Source organism: Verticillium nonalfalfae (genome assembly GCF_003724135.2).
Source record: "Verticillium nonalfalfae strain VnAa140/NRRL 66861 chromosome Unknown scaffold_22, whole genome shotgun sequence".
Classification (NCBI taxonomy): Eukaryota; Fungi; Ascomycota; class Sordariomycetes; order Glomerellales; family Plectosphaerellaceae; genus Verticillium; species Verticillium nonalfalfae.
Genome location: NW_021167247.1, coordinates 20,331 through 36,293, shown reverse-complemented (window position 1 = coordinate 36,293; position 15,963 = coordinate 20,331). Strand labels below are relative to the sequence as shown.

The 15,963-nt window shown below is 53.5% G+C and overlaps 8 protein-coding genes across 8 annotated transcripts; 7 read left to right on the top strand and 1 right to left on the bottom strand.

The window, feature by feature from the left end:
- Positions 1-200: 200 nt before the first annotated feature.
- D7B24_003930 (uncharacterized protein) lies at positions 201-1,104 on the top strand (the record flags this gene model as incomplete). The annotated part of the gene is made up of 3 exons (XM_028638115.1): positions 201-279; positions 364-861; positions 953-1,104. 3 exons carry the CDS (start codon positions 201-203, stop codon positions 1,102-1,104), a joined length of 729 nt encoding a protein of 242 aa, XP_028497002.1.
- Positions 1,105-2,842: 1,738 nt separating this feature from the next.
- D7B24_003929 (uncharacterized protein) lies at positions 2,843-3,509 on the top strand (the record flags this gene model as incomplete). Its single annotated transcript, XM_028638114.1, has 2 exons — positions 2,843-3,055; positions 3,147-3,509. 2 exons carry the CDS (start codon positions 2,843-2,845, stop codon positions 3,507-3,509), a joined length of 576 nt encoding a protein of 191 aa, XP_028497001.1.
- Positions 3,510-4,279: 770 nt separating this feature from the next.
- D7B24_003928 (uncharacterized protein) lies at positions 4,280-4,765 on the top strand (the record flags this gene model as incomplete). The annotated part of the gene is made up of 2 exons (XM_028638113.1): positions 4,280-4,522; positions 4,622-4,765. The coding sequence occupies 2 exons, from the start codon at positions 4,280-4,282 to the stop codon at positions 4,763-4,765; spliced, it is 387 nt and encodes a 128-aa protein (XP_028497000.1).
- A 364-nt stretch (positions 4,766-5,129) lies between these two features.
- Positions 5,130-6,817, bottom strand: D7B24_003927 (uncharacterized protein; the record flags this gene model as incomplete). The annotated part of the gene is made up of 3 exons (XM_028638112.1): positions 5,130-5,258; positions 5,314-6,455; positions 6,535-6,817. The coding sequence occupies 3 exons, from the start codon at positions 6,815-6,817 to the stop codon at positions 5,130-5,132; spliced, it is 1,554 nt and encodes a 517-aa protein (XP_028496999.1).
- A 136-nt stretch (positions 6,818-6,953) lies between these two features.
- Positions 6,954-9,153, top strand: D7B24_003926 (uncharacterized protein; the record flags this gene model as incomplete). The annotated part of the gene is made up of 2 exons (XM_028638111.1): positions 6,954-6,982; positions 7,716-9,153. The coding sequence occupies 2 exons, from the start codon at positions 6,954-6,956 to the stop codon at positions 9,151-9,153; spliced, it is 1,467 nt and encodes a 488-aa protein (XP_028496998.1).
- Positions 9,154-11,314: 2,161 nt separating this feature from the next.
- D7B24_003925 (uncharacterized protein) lies at positions 11,315-12,462 on the top strand (the record flags this gene model as incomplete). Its single annotated transcript, XM_028638110.1, has 4 exons — positions 11,315-11,361; positions 11,419-11,567; positions 11,619-11,821; positions 11,893-12,462. 4 exons carry the CDS (start codon positions 11,315-11,317, stop codon positions 12,460-12,462), a joined length of 969 nt encoding a protein of 322 aa, XP_028496997.1.
- Positions 12,463-12,887: 425 nt separating this feature from the next.
- Positions 12,888-13,701, top strand: D7B24_003924 (uncharacterized protein; the record flags this gene model as incomplete). Its single annotated transcript, XM_028638109.1, has 2 exons — positions 12,888-13,319; positions 13,372-13,701. The coding sequence occupies 2 exons, from the start codon at positions 12,888-12,890 to the stop codon at positions 13,699-13,701; spliced, it is 762 nt and encodes a 253-aa protein (XP_028496996.1).
- A 1,259-nt stretch (positions 13,702-14,960) lies between these two features.
- On the top strand, positions 14,961-15,752 carry D7B24_003923 (uncharacterized protein; the record flags this gene model as incomplete). Its single annotated transcript, XM_028638108.1, has 3 exons — positions 14,961-15,024; positions 15,179-15,286; positions 15,352-15,752. The coding sequence occupies 3 exons, from the start codon at positions 14,961-14,963 to the stop codon at positions 15,750-15,752; spliced, it is 573 nt and encodes a 190-aa protein (XP_028496995.1).
- Between the last annotated feature and the right edge of the window lie 211 nt (positions 15,753-15,963).

Genomic DNA, 15,963 nt, shown 5'->3' with positions numbered 1-15,963 from the left:
GCTCGGCCCACTAGGGCGTCAGAGGTGCAGTGTAGCATTACGATGACATGGCCTCCATGGCGAGTACTTCAAGCCCTTCACTCGCCCCGTGTTGTGTCTGGTTTGCCTATGCCCCTACAAATTGGATCGCGGAAAACTTCTGCGTATTCGATTCGAAAAAGGCATTGTTCACCAACAGACCTCTTTGCAGCGCACACATCATGTCGGACAAGGTGATCCTCTACGATTTGCCCAGCAAGGACAATGGCAATGGATGCTGGTCGCTCAACCCGTGGAAGAGTGAGTTTGTTCCCCGCAACGCGGACTGATCGCATCATGACCCCGACACTCGCGACAAGCCTTACGGCATGCTGACGCGCCCAGCCCGTTTGGCACTCAACTACAAGCAGATCCCCTACACCACCACGTGGATCCAGTATCCCGACATCGAGCCCACCTTCAAGGGTCTCGGCCTCGCCCCGCAGCCGGAGGAGATTAAGCCCTATACCGTCCCCGCCGTCGTGTTCCCGGATGGTAAGGCTGTCATGAACTCACGCCTCATCATCGACGAGCTGGAGAAGCGGTACCCCGAGCGCCCGCTACGCGTCGACGACCCCGCTACCGAAAAGGTGCAGGCTCTCGTTCGGGAGACAATGGGTCCGCTCACGGGCGTTCTGATCCCCAACGTTGCGACTAAGTGCCTCACTGACGCGTCGCGGCCCTACTTCGAAGAGACACGACGGGGAATGTTCGGCATGACGCTCGAGGAGGTCCGGAGGACCCAGGGCGGAGACGAATCGTGGGAAAATGCAAGACCGGTGTTTGCCAAGGCTGCCGCGCTGTTGCGGGAGACGGAAGGTCCATTCTTCCTGGGAGAGACTGGTGAGTTGTTGCATTTTGTCCTCTTCTGACTCGGATGCGAAGTGCGAGTGGGGAGTGAGATCATGATGATGGACTAATGATGTGGACGCAGTCTCGTATGCCGATTTGATCTACGCCGGGGCGTTGCAGTTTATGCGGAGAACGGCGGGCGAAAGCCACTTTCAGACGGCGTTGGGATACGAGTCTGAGGTACAGAGCTTTTATGAAGCGTGCGCGAGATGGCTGGAGCGGGACAATCATTGATCTCACCAACGTACTGGCTGAATCATGGCAGCGTGGGACCCTTCCGCCTTTCTGCCGCCATAGACGCCTTGATTCTGGGGCCTTGCAGGGATTATGGCCTCGTACGATTCTGTAATCCGTAATTTGGTACATGCAAATGGACATCAAGTCAACCAAGAATTGTTCCACTTTGACGTCTTCTGGCCATCATAGACCTTGGCTTCGTGTTGCGTCTAAGCGATACAGGCGCTCATGCAGTTCAAAATGCGGGCCACCTTAATGATGGACATGGCTGGGTACGTTGAAGTTAGTGAAGGCGCGGAGAGCCTCCCCTCAAGACGCCATGGATACGGATGAAGCCCGAAGATTAGCGACATTGGATGGCAATCGACATGGAAAGATCCGCAATGGGGCTCGGACATTTTCAGACCTCGGCAACACTGCATGTTAACAGTGAGATTGCGTAAAGAAACACTCAGTGACATAGCTTGGCACGCTTCACTACCGTGTCGACTGAGACGACCGCCTTTGATGACCCTAGAACAAGTTCCTCTACCTACAAAAGCTGCTGATGGGCAACATGCGTGCTTCATGAGGCTCAGTTTTGTCATTATTTGCACCAGCCGGTTGGGCAGTCGAAAGCCCTTAATCGTAACTGGAAACCCGCAGGCCTTAGCCAATGCCTGTCACCTGCACATATGCAATCAGTGGTTCGTCTGTTGACGTATCGGATAGCCTCAGCCAAGACGTAGCATTTGCAGTCCTGTCAAGAAGTACGATGACTCATCTATGATGGTGCATTTCTTCACATCTGGCCTTGGCAACGCGCGCACATCCAGCCGACTGGATAGTCAACTTTGGGTTCCCGTCGGAGCCCCTTCCGCACGGCACTGCCAAGCAGAGAAAAGCGCCCGTGGGTCGTCCAATGATGTGATGATTCTAGTGTAGAAGAAAAGCAGACCTAGTAATGCTCTTGGGCCAACGACGAGAGGAACAGGTACCCAAAGTCACACAGCCAGCACTCCGCTTGCTGCTGATTGAGTCCCTAGGGAGACAGGTTCGGGCGGAGATGCCTTCCGGGTCTCCATTCCACAACCACGTCCAGGGACGATCTTGAGCCTTGATGGCACCCACACCATCCCGTCTCCGCGCAGTGCCTTGTATCACCAAGCTCTAACACACGTCTTGCTTGTCGGAACTGGTGGATTGTTAGCACAGATAACGGCACGTAAGCCACAGAGTAGGCGCGCGCTGTTGAGTTCACGACTCAGGTGTCATGCCCGCAGGATCACACCCCCAGGGCGTCAGAGTGATCTGTCACAGTCAGGCTTCACGGCTCCCCTTTCTCAGGCCCATCGTCCCCTCCCCCCACTGCCTACTTGCTTCCCGGCCTGCGCTCCAACCAAATCTCAGCGGCCACCCGGGACCTGCACGAGAGTCTTCATGTCGGTGGCATCACTGACCCATCATCATTCCACCGGCTGTTGGTCACAGGTCCGGTCATTAAAACTTTCCACACTTGAATTGATGAGCTTTCCAATTTTAAACCGAGGAGGGAACAATCGGGCCTAACTTGGCAAGCTAAGGCGGGACCTTCGTTCGGTCGCGAGCCCAGGAGTTTATTAGAGCTCGGGCTGGTTCCCAACACTGTCTACATAAACGAACGCATACGAGTGCAAACCGACGTCTGTAAATACCCGCCTCCAGGCGCCAAGACCTACTTCTTCGTCAAAAATTAGGACTCTAAGAGATGCCAAACATGGCAAACACGTTCCAGCCTCGCGGAAATACAGCTCAGGTCAAATCTGCGGCGAAGCTCCGACGAATACTCCCCGTACCAGCGCCTCCGCAGGTCGCTGGCCTGCTCAACCTTCAGCCGATGCCGTCTCCGAAGCAGATCCCGAGACCACCCAGGCAACGGACCTCAGTTATCAGTGCGGCATGCGAGGCCTGTCGAAAGCGCAAAGCAAAGGTGAGGAAGACTCCCAGAAATGCCGAACTTCCCAGTTGGTTCCAAGAAGACTTGAGAACCCGCTTCAGATCTGACAAGAATGGCCTCAAAGTGCACCGGCGAGAGGCCTGAATGCCGCCCTTGCGTAAAACGCGGGCAGCAGTGCCACTATGCTACAGAGCCCGCGGAGACGAGAGCGCAGGCAATGAGGCGACAACACGGGGCGTTTCTCAAAGAGAGGTCGGTCTACGAGGAGCTTTACGGGGTGCTGATGGATCTCTCGGACCTTGACGCCGTGCACATGCTGCAAAGGCTGAGGTCCGGCGTCAAAGTTGAGACCGTGGTTAGGCAGATCAACGACAGCGACCTCCTGCTGAACTGTTCGGGCTCCCAGGCATCGAATTCGCCACCACCCACGACGACTCACCGGCGTGGGAGAGGATACTCAGACCCGGGACCCGCAGCGCTGGGTTGAAGGAAATTTGACGGCCTATGAGAATAAATACAACGTCCATTTATCGGCGTTGAACAACATTCGTGTACGTGATGTTAGCTACGCCGCAAAGAAATGACTTCACTGGTTCGCGACGACTTGACAGCCCATCCTCCAAGTACCGAGAGAGGAAACAATGCCGACTCTAGAGCCCAGGGCATACTGTAAGAACATTGAAAATGTCGCATGTCAGATATTACAGTTTGCGAAAGCACCTATACCAGATGATTTTGCACACTGATGAATGCGCACCGAAGTGGAAGTGTTAAGTTCCGTCTTCGTGGGGCCCAACGGTAATCACGTTAGATCAGACACAAGGCGCCCCGGATGACAAGGCTTGGATGAAGTTTGGTTTATTACCAGGCTCGTCTATGTCTGTCCTGGAAACTGTGCAAGTTATCGCCAGGTTAGTGGTGGCTCATAACTCTGTACACTCGGTGCAGCTGTTGACGAAAGTGTTCCCGACCATGGCCATCTTTGTGGTTTGACAGTGGTATTGCGCAGGAGCGATTTTGACACCAAAACACAAGTAAATACCCGAAGGAAACGTCCAAAACCGAATCAAGTGATTGAAAACAGCGCAAGGGGAACAGAACAGCTATTCGGCCACGCTTCAGCCTTTCCACATCCTCTTAAGACAACGAATCCTTCTCGAGCAGATCGATCCCATGAATAGCGGAAAGAAGACCAACAGAATACAAACACCGAAGCAAACACACTAACCAGCAGAGAAAAAAAAGACCACTGAATCAATGTGTCGAGTGACCTTATTCAACATCCGCCTCTGTCCCTGCAAGGACATTACATGCGCCCTCGTCCGCCCCTTCGAGCTCGACGCAGCTCAGACAGCCAAGTTCCCCGCACGCGCCCACATCCATTCGGCGGACGAAGTCGTCCTGCCCGAGGGTCTGCCCTGCGCAAGCTTCTTCGACGCGAGCCACTTTGACGTCCTCGTCGCCTCGGGCGGGGGCGACCTTGCCCTGGCCCAGTCGGCCGTGCGTCTGTGCCGTGAGCTGAAGCCTGCTTCACTTGCCAATGGGGACGTGACCGTCGCCGCGGAGCTGTGTCCTGATTGTGCTACTGGCTGTGACCAGCGGCCGCCCACGGAGCTGATGATCCGGGCGCGGCTCGAGGAGAAAACACAGTGGGAGCGGACGAGGGAAGAGGCTCAGGCCAAAAAGACCGAGGCTGCGAAGGAACGTGCTCAGCAGAAGGCCAAGATGGCGAAGGACCAGTAATTTTTGTCTTTGATGTGGCGCCCCCCTCCCCGGAGCATATGGAGCGGACTGAATTGACCGACGGATTACAGAGGGATGTCTTCGGACAGTGATTGTTCCTTTTGCATATTTTTTTTAAGCATAGAGAGTGGTTACGTACATAGAAGACAGACACGTCTGAGGGAATGCAACAGTGAAACCAGCTAGGCAGAATAGCATCGATGATTGGTTTTGGATGCGTTTATTTCTGACACCACCCCCTGATCTATTGCTTGGGTACTACTAGTATGAATCATGCATCTAACCATGGCGGAAAATATCACCAAACCTAGTTCAACACAAGATGACTTTGAAATAGGCGAGTTCTTCAGTTAAATCAACGTCATTACATAACCAACTTGCTTCCATGGTAAAACGTCTTCTCGGCGTGCTCGGACGAAGCAACGTCCTTTAGTGTCCGCTTGGGGAATCCGTCAAAGGACTTGGCGAAAACCGCAATAGAGTGAGCCACAAGCTGATGGATCGTCAGTATCGAGCACATGCAATGATCATCGGCGGTGGTAACATACCTTGGTGTTGAGCTCCCAGGCCTCGACGTCCACATTGTGGAGGTCGTCGCAGAGCTGATGGTAGCAGGGGTCGTACCAGTCACCAGCCTTGCCTCCAAATTGTTCCTGCTCCTTTTTCGTCTTGACACCCTCGGCGCCGGTCGCGATGCCGCCACCGGGGATACCGTTGCGGATGAAGCCATCGTAGTCACTACGGCCGTCAAAGGGGATGAAAGTGTAGTTGAGATCATGCGCCTTGTACCAGTCAACATACAGATCACGGAGCTCCTCGGAACCGGTGGGGTTGACGGCGTTAGTGGCATTGTAGATCTGGTATGCGTAGTTGGGGCTACCGAGCATGTCGTAATCCATGAAAAGCCGGATCTTCTCGTTCTCGTCGTCCGGCAGGACGGAGACGTAGTAGTCGGATCCAAGGAGTCCTTCCTCCTCGCCGGCCCACCAAGCAAAGCGCACGCAGTTGTTGACGTCAAAGTTGGTCAGCTGGGTGGCGATCTCAAGAAGCGACAGGCTGCCAGAGCCATCGTCATTGATACCGGGTCCCTCGGCGACACTATCACTGTGGCCACCTAGCATGACACAGTTGTCAGGGTCGCCGCCTACAGTCTGGGCGATGATGTTGGTAGTCTGGATAGTGTCGACGACGGCGTCAATGTAGGCAATGGCATCGACAGTCTTGCCCTTCTTGATCTTCTTAATTATGGGCTTGGCGTCATCGTACCCAAGGCCGAACGTGGCAACGTGGTCTGGCGACGGGGTTCCGAGGGTACCGTGGACCGTCTCCTTCTCGTAGTTATAAATGACGGCGGCGACGGCGCCAGCCTTTCCGGCATTGGCCGACTTGGTGCCGAAGGGGCACGTGCCGCGAAGGACGAAAGCGATGTTGCCGCGAACCTCCTCGGGGTAGTCGGACTCATCGCATCCCTCGTGCTGGACGAGCACGAGGTCGCCATGCACCGGCTCCTTGTTTTTCGTGGCAGGCGTCAGGCTCATGGGAGATGCAGACTTGGGCACTTTGTTGCCGAGTACGAGTCTCGACTCGAAGACATTGCCAGTGACTGCAGGGAATGACTGATTGGAGAGAGTGTAGTAGTCGCCAAGCTGAGAAATGGTGGAATAGATGTAGTCGAGGGTGCCCAGATGGCCTACAGCAGGTCAGTAATGTGTTAATGGATTGCCGTGATGCACTCAGGCTGCAGACGAGGGGTCTCGAACTGAACCTACCTTCGCTACCGATGACCCGCGTGGGGTGGTTGTACTCGGCTTCGCCAAGCTTGGCGATCTCGTACAGCTGCTTGGCCCTCTCGAAGAGGTTGTCGCCCTTGATAAGCTTCTGCAGAGCTTCAGAGTCAATCGCAGACCTGTCACCGGAGAGGACAGGCTTGGCGACGTTGTGTTCAGGTTCATCGACCATTGGTGTTTGGTCAATACCTTGGGCTAGAGCCCCCAAGATTGATGCGCCGCCAAGCGCGGCCGCAAGGCCTGTCAGATGAAGGTTCCTGACCATTGGGCTTGCAGGAGCGTGTGGTCGTGGTATTCGGGGGCAATTGAGGAGGTCGAGAGGCTGGAGTAGGTTGGCGCAGAGTGATAGAAGAAGGGAGAGGTAGTGTTGCGTCCCTCGTGATGTCGCGATCTGGGAGCCGATGATCGCAGGTGACCACGGTTACGTAAGGTGCGTATCGTTGAGGGTAGCTCAGGCAGGCGCAGGTGACAACAACGGCGAGGGAGAAGGAGCTTGGGCCACCCGACGCCAGATGCTGCTCCTGCTCGACAGTACGGTAGGTAGGTGCCTAGGTAGGTAGGTACCGGAATTGCCCCCCTGCTCCTGCTCCCTTCCTCCCTCGCTCGCTCGTTCGCTTAGCTTCGGGCAAGAAGCACTGGACAGCTCTAGCACGCTAGCACTAGCATCAGGCGGGTTTTGGGTTTTACCAGGTACGACTCAGCCCCAACCAAGACAGGCAATCAGCAGTGAACGGGAGAGAAGGGAAGGTGCATTGTACATTGTACAGGTGCATGCAGGGTCTGGGAATTAGCGTGAAACACTGCGCGTCAACACGCGCTGTGCTGTGGGCCCTTGGAGCCCTTGGAGCCAAATACTTGGATCATGACTTCACCCCTTTCTCACCCCAATTTTGGCAAACCTGCCTAACCAAACAAACCTGCCTGAAGCTGCATCGGATACCGGCTCTGCTCTCTTCTTTTTTTTGTCTCCTCCACATTCACACACACACACATGCACCCGTACAAACACCTGCAGGCTCGACTCCTCCACTCCCGAATCCTCTAAAAAAAAAATCCACTTCCGACCGACCCCTCCTTCGATACCTGCAATTGCTGCTGCCTTTGTATGTGCTCGAGATTTGCTTGAAGCACACATCCATTCGTCCGACCCAGCCATGGTCCAGAGTTGGCGGCCTTGGGAAACGGAGAGTCAGCCATTACCGCTGGCTAACGTTGACGCCAACCGATCCAACCCAACACCCCCTCCACAAACCACCAGCACCACCAACACAGCCAACACCATCCTACCTGGCATCGTACGCTCTCCTTACTCTCTGCACCAAGTTGTTGGTCTGCTTTCGAGGCTCTCTTAGCTCACATGTCCTCTTCCAGGCTTCACTTGTTGCTCCCCTCTCCCTACGAGATGAGAATATCCAGGCTGGTGCCGCGAGTAAAGGGAGGCCAACATCTCTTCCTGCGCTAATACCACTCGGCACAACCACAGCTCGGCCGCCTCACCCTCCAGCATCAGCCTATCCTCCCGTCGCATCATCCCACCCGCCAGCGACCACGGCACAGCTGCCTCCCATATCTCATGCAACCGGCGCGTATCCACCACCCGTTGTACACCACCAATCGCCACCAACATACCACTCCCCAACGACGACGATACCGACGTCATACCACCAAATCTCGACGGCACACCAGCCGATAGCTACAGCAACCCCTCGAGGAACGATACACCATCCTTCGATCATGGTGGGAGCGCGAAGCACGGTGGACGCTGCGACCACCTCGAACCTCAACCCACCTTCGTCCTCTGCCACGTCGACTCACAAAAAACGCAAGTCAGACGCCATCGAAGACTGCCAAGCCCTGCCCCAGATCGACGATGATGACCCTCGCCTCGACCTCTGCGAAGACTCGGCCAACCAGATCCGCCGCAAGATCCGTAACTTTATAGAAGGCGGCTATATGAAGGTCGGCGAATTCCAGACGGCCATTGGCTGCTCTCCTGCCTCGTACCAGCGTTTCATGAAGCAGGTCGGCCCTCACGTCGGCTACGGTAGCGACGTCTTCCACGCCGCTAATCGCTTCTTCCGCAAGCGCGAGTTGCAGGGTCTCAAGGCGGCACCTGGTAAAAAGGTCCGCCGTGGCGTGGAGAGCAAGGATCTTGATGTTAGCGGCATAACGCTTGAAGGAGAAAGTGAGCAGGCCGTCAAGGTGTACGACACATGCGACGATGTACGACGCAAAATCAACGCCTTCCTACGCAAGCCTGACGTCACGCAGGCGGCGTTTTGCCGAGAGATCGCCAAGAGCTTCCCCGGCGACCGCAAAGTGCAGTCGAAACAACTCAACGATTTTCTGGGTAAAAAAGGCGCTACGGCGGGCAACACCAGCTGCGTCTATTACGGTTCATATGTCTTCTTCGAGAAGCACCGGCTCAAGGAAGGGAAGCCTAAAAACCAAATGCGCGAGGAGATGGAGAAGATACACCCGGGCGGCATGAACACAACCGAAGTCATGAACTATGTCACCTGTTTCGGTAACGAGAGGCCTTACACCGATAAGTATGGTCGTCTCGGCTTCACGCACGGGCCCGGGGGCCCATCGAGGTGAAGTGATGCCATCACTGCCTTGGGTTTGGCATGAACAGTGCGCAAGTTTTATTGAGTCAAGTTTTTGGTGGGCGTCTGCAGCGTAATCCGGGAGCATCGCCTTTTTCCTACTCTGTCTACCGCCCGCCATTGGGTGATCGGGTCAATCGCCCTACTGTATGTTGTTTTACCACATATTCCTAGAAGGAAGCACCGCTGCTGTACAAAAAGAGATGGACCTTACACCAGTTTATATCTCGTCGAATAATACCAAATCCAAAGCTTGGAGCTTAAGAGTTTGCTTTTTCCATACTCACCTCTGCGATGGGCCTGCAGAAGTGCAAGTCAATGGTACCATGAGTTCCAGAAGGTTTAACCTTGTTCGTTGTCCCGCTACCAGCGCTCTTGGTATAAAGTTCACTCCAGGCCACCCTCCACCCGGGTCGTACCCTTCCTCCGCCCATTGTTCTTTATTGCTCTCCGCTTATATTCGCTAATCGACTTGACATTTCTCACAATGACTGATAGCGTGGCTTTATTTGCAGGCTCGGCTCTCGGGCCTTGTACCCAGTCAGCGCTGGCAGCGTGCATATTGGCCTCTGCGGACGAATTCCCCGGGCCAGAAAAGAAAGAAAACCCCCCAAAATAACCATTTCAAGATCGCTGTTGCCTTGAAATACCCTGACGGTGGATCAGGCTAAGGTACGTCAGGAGAAAGGCCGTCGGCGGGATTCCCAATATGTGAGTGAGTCCCTGCATGTCCCTAGCAGACCTCCTTTGTTCTCATGGCGCCTGGTCAGTGGCATCGCACGCCGTTCTGTCAAGTGAAGTCGGACTGACGATGCGAAACTCGGCAGCCGAAGTTACGGCTGGAATGGCGAAGGCCAGTCGGACGGTTTACAACGACAAGCGCGCCGCGCTCAGGATGACCAGGCCGTGAGACACCGAGGAGACATGGCTCTGGGAGCGTGCCCTCTCGTGTGGTCAACTTACGTGACGGCCTCCCCCGCATGCGAATCTGTCGAGATTTGCTCTTCATTCTCGATCTTCTGCGATGGCCTTGCTTAAGCTGACATGTGCGTTGAATCGGCGATCAGAGCGCAAGTCAACTGATGTAAAGCAAGCTTCTCGAGAAAGAAGTCGGGTACAAGGCTCGGTGTAGCCTCTTGAAACATTAACGAAGATAAAGGTAGTTTCGCCAGTGCGCAAGACGATCGTCGAGATCTACCTGCCAACTAGCACAGCGAAATAGCTACACTTGGTCAACTGACTCTGAGGTCCTACACGGCATCCGATAACAACAGCATCCCTCAGTCGAAGGCCTTGACTGCTGTACCAGGGCGACATCTCCCGTTGTCGAGCCGCTCGAAGCCACCAGTGCATCCAATCTCTCCGAAAGTACAACTCCCTTTAGCCCCAATTCTTCAATAATTCAAAAGGCTTGTTCTGCGACATCTCTGAGAAGACACTGCATCCCGTCTGCGGCATCGATGCCGGCACGCCACAGGGGTCTAACGGCGTCTGTTTTGAGGTACATACCTAGCACCTTGCGCGACGAGAAGCTGTCAACTGCACGTCGCCGCAAGCCTCAGTGTAGCTGAGAGAAATCTGCAAAGCCTCAAAGGGTCTGATGCAGAGTTTGGCAAATAGCAGTGGTTCGAGATGCATCCGTGCTGAGATACTGCCAAGGTATAGAACAGCCGTTCGGCCGTGGTCTGAGTTGTGCCTAGGCGCGGGTGGTGGGATTGGTGTGAACCAGCCGTGCGGGAGAGAGATGAGAGACTGACTCATTCAAGCTCATCCTGGCACGATGCATACCACGCAAGGACCAGATTGCGCCCCAGATCTAGCACAATACATCGCGGTGCCTCGAGTCAAGGAGAGCCTTTTTCTCCGAAGTTCAATACAGAAAAACAGCAGCCAAGGAAACAATGCGGGGCCACATGAGCCGAGATTGGCATGGTGCACGCCCTTCCTTACACAACATGGGATGGAAACAAGTGGGCTGGACTTGGGACCGGGTTATGGACCTTGTTATGGACCTGAACAAATGTCCATATCTAGGCAGTAATATGAAGCAGGCGTGGCGTATCCTCTCGAGCAAGACATTCAGGCATAGTCACTGATTCACACGAAACAGGTGTCCGATCTCCCTCTGTACAGGATCTCAAGTCACAGCCGTCATGTCTGCAGCAAAACACACTGATGTGCTTGTGTATGGGCTAGGGGCGTGAGTACAGATCCACGCACAAGGTTTCCTAACAAGCCAAGCTGATACAATCACAAGCATCGGTTCGTTTTATGCATTTATTTTGAGCAGAGCACCAACTGTCCGCTTGACGGTGGTGGCGCGATCGAATTTCAGTGCAGTCAAGGAAGGAGGCATTGTTCTCAACAGCGAAAGTCATGGTCGTCACATCATAGCCCCATCGAAAGGCATGGGCGGCCTCTTCTGTCACTGGTATTTCATTCACTAATTGCAGGCAGTTCTCCGGACAGTAGCGGAAGCCGGTCAGAGGTTTGACCTCATTGTCTGCGCCAACAAGGCACTTGATCAAGACGCGTCAGCAGCCCAGATTGCGCCAGCTGTCGACGAAGAGAGGACTACCATTGCGATCATTCAAAACGGTGTTGGCAACGAAGAACCCTTCAGAACACGATTCCCTCGTGCGACAATTATTTCCTGTGTGGTATGTTCCCAGCTCGGGCTGTGTGTGTGTCGCAAAAGATCGCAATTGCTAACTTCATCACTCGCAACCAGACTTGGACAGCAGCCACACAACCCAAGCCTGGCCAATTCGAGCAGATCAAGTCTGAAGATTTGCAGATTGGACTGTATCCGAACAGTGATCTTGATTCCAGGTCCGAGCAAGCGAAGCTCGACAGATTCTCTGCCTTACTCAGGCAAGGAAACACTAAGTTCAACGTGGTACCCGACATCCAAGTTTTGCGCTGGGAAAAGGTAGTCTGGAACGTCGCTTGGAACTCCCTCACCACGTTGACACAACTCGACACGCATGCCTGGCTCCGCTCCTCTCCTGGAGCCAAGCTTATGACGCATAAGCTCATGACGGAGGTTATAGATGTCGCGATAGCCTGCAATGTGCCGCTCGATCACGAGCTCGCGGACCGCTTGATCGACAGAATTCTGTCAATAGGCCCAATCAGCAGCAGCATGGCGATGGACTGCCAAGCAGGCCGGGAGATGGAAGTTGACATCATTTTGGGCTACCCGCTAAGGAAGGCCAGGGAGCTTGGGGTAGCTACACCTATGTTAGAGGCGCTACACACAATCCTAGTGGCCGTCAACCATCGGTTGAAAAATGTTTGATGGAGAATCCATTGGGACTTCGTCGTATCTTTCGGGAATGATGTTGATGCTCTGAACAGACCTCATCGGCCGCATGGGGCCCGAAACAGCATTGTGAATATATACCGAGTTTCCGGTCCACTCCAATGGGGTATCATCAGACCATATGGGCAACAAAAACCAGATAAGGTGTCGCCTGTGGATCGGCTTTAGGATCGTGACTGGCTGCAAGCTGTCCCATCCTGGCATGCATCCATAAGCTGACTGCGTCCAACGTAGGATGACTGCGGGGCATATACAACAGATCCAGCGATTGGTGTCTCAGCCACTGTCATCATGTTCCTGAGCAATCGGCAACCATAATTATTTAAAGAAGGTAGAGACGTCCGAATAATCAATTTCTGTATACCTCGACATGGCAAATCTCTGTCAAGGTCCTTTCAATCATGTCACATAGCCAGCAACCAGTCGTGCTCCTAGCCCATGGGGCATGGCATCGCCCTTTGCATTATCGTTTGTTGATCAATGCGCTGAAAGACCAGGGATACACAGTTCTGGCACCACCGAATGCCACTTCTGGATACAGCGACTCAGTCGTCGGCAAAACACACAAAGATGACGTCAAAAGGTACCACGACGACCTCTTGCCTTATTTGGATGCAGGAAGAACTGCCATAATCGTCGCGCACAGCTATGGCGGAATTCCGGGCACCATGGCTATCGAGGGACACACACTTGCAGAGAGGGAAGCCCGAGGCCTCAAAGGGGGCATTATTTCCATTGTTTACATCGCATGTGGATTGGCCACTCAAAAGGGCGTCTCGATTCTGGAAGCTGGCGGGGGCGAGTGGTTTTCATTGCAATTTCACGATGTTAAGGTCAGATTATCACCGACCTCTCTGGAGATTCTCACAGCTTACAAAATCGCAGGAAAATACACTGCCCTTGAAGCTTGAAGCGGTTACGACAGCCTTTTATAATGACGTCGAAGCTGGTCTCAGAGATGGGGCCGTGGCCCTGTTGGCAGAACAGAGCAAGCAACCATTCACAGACAATGTAGACTTTCTTGCAGGCGATTTGAAGATCCCGAAGATCTATGTCGTTTGCAAGAAAGACAACGCGGTGCCGTTTGCCTTTCAACAGTTTATGGCGCAGGCGTCCGGCGCTGAGATCGTTGAGCTTGACTGTGGTCACAGTCCATTTCTGAAAGAAGAAGAAAGACGCCAAATCGTTGATCTGATCATCGGCGTTTCACAGTAATTGTTCAAATGGACTGGGAGACATTGTACTGGGCACATGCCATCAGGGACCTCCGTTTTCGACTCTCGGTCTGTTGACTCCGCCCCCGCACTCGAGGTCGGAGAATTATCCGTGAATGAAGGATGCGAGGCCGCCAAGTATGCATCCAGACAATCAAATCTTTTCCTAAGTAGGCGTTCTGCGCTGACTCGATTGGAGACGTTTGAACCATGATTGTCCCTTGTACCGCAGCAGGCTGGCCATGGGTCTGGGCCTTTCCGCGGCCGAGCCCTCCGCAACCCTATTCAGGAACAGAACCCGAGGAGAATGGCGTACATTGAGGGATTCGCATAACACCGAGTGCGAATCTCGGTGCTTTTGAAGCCCGGGGTCTACCTATGTCACTACCTTCACCTGGGGTGAACCGTAGCTTGATGCGCTCGCCACAACGGATGGCCCTTGGCGTTACATCTCAAGCACCATGCTGAAGTGTCTATAAGTAGAGCCTCGGACATATCGACGACAAAGGTCTCTATGACCGGAAATATATACCGTGTCATCAATGTATCGCACGATGCTCACTTCTTTGATTACTTTCATCGCCTGCGCGTGCATTGTGCCTGCTGCAGCATATGTCGCAAACGTTGCAGAACGTCAGTCTTGTAGTACAGCTTGGTAGGACTTCTCTTGTGGGAAGTCAGAGACTGCATTCTGACCATCGTCTTGATAGGGCCCAATGCGGCGGCACTGGCTGGGCTGGACCAACTTGTTGCGTCAGCGGCAGCAATTGTGTTGCCCAGGGTGAATGGTATTCGCAATGCACCCCATCCGGGGGCACCTCGCCTTCTCCGCCATCCGCTCCATCCCCCGCATCTGGGTCATCAGCATGCGTGGCAACCGCTGACGGCTTTGCCTCACTCAATGGAGGAACGACTGGTGGTGCGGGCGGAACAATTGTCACTGTCACTAACCAATCCGACCTTGAGAAATATGCCAGTGCTTCGGGCCGGCATGTCATCAAGGTTCAAGGCCGAATCACCATTGTACCATTTGGTAAAGAGGTTCGAGTCTCAAGCGATAAAACGATTGTGGGCCTTGGATCAACGGGCGAGATTTACCAAGGTGCGTTCCAATGTTGTGTAGTCATCAGTAATACTTCAGCTAAAAGACCAAGGCGGCTTTGCCATCCATGGGGTTCGCAACGTCATCATTCGAAACCTCAAGATCGGTATGTTGTCCAAATTATTGAAAATTTTCTTCAACGGACTTAAGACTGAAAAATGATTTGCAATGGCAGGCAACACGCCGATGACTACAGAGAACGACTACGATGGGATTCAATCTGTGAGTTCATTTACATGCCGTATCCCGCTCCAAAGCAGGCGAATTAGGTTGTTATAATGCTGACAACCCAAGGATACCACAAGCAACATCTGGATAGATCATTGTCAGTTTCAATTTCGAATCAAATGTCTTTTAACTGACATTAGTGCTGCAGGTTTGCTGGAGAATGGCGGCGATGGGTTGCTCGATCTGCGAAAAGACACAACGTTCTTTACAGTGTCCAACAACATCTTCCGGAATCACGATAAGGCTTTTGGTATCGGTAAGTTATCTCATATCAAGATCGTAATCTTCATCATGAGCCAACTACTCACCAGTGTTTGCCAGGTTGGACGGAAAATGTTGTTGCGCGCGGCACCATCCACCACAACTGGTTCGACCGTACAAACCAACGCAACTCAAGCGCCGACAACCTTGCTCAGTGTCATCTCTACAATAATTATGTCTTGGAAGTGACTTCATATGGCCACTACGCCCGTGGATCGACGAATGCTCGGGTGGAGAATGTCTACTTTGAGAGTTGCCGCAATCCCTTGACCAAGGATTCAGGGGCGATTCTTAATGCTTCGGGAAACATCTATCAGGCGTACACTGGAACTGTGGCTGCAAATTCAGGCACAGCGTTCCAGCCGCGCGACTACTACAGCTATACTCTCACAGCAACAGCCGATGTACCTTCTTATGTCAAGGCCAATGCAGGACCTAGGGCATCAGTATGCCCTTCGTAACCCAAGCTAATCGGAATAGTCTTCATTAGACCTAGGCAGCTGTTATGAGCTTCAACAGAGGACATTGGATGGAGAGGAGAATGAATAGCGTGCCTCGGTGAAAGATTCTTATTTATGGAAGAATGCTTGGATATATAGTTACGACGGAAGACTTCGATTTCTACCCAGGTCATGGAGGTCTTCTACAAGTGCTATAGTACTCCTTAGAGAG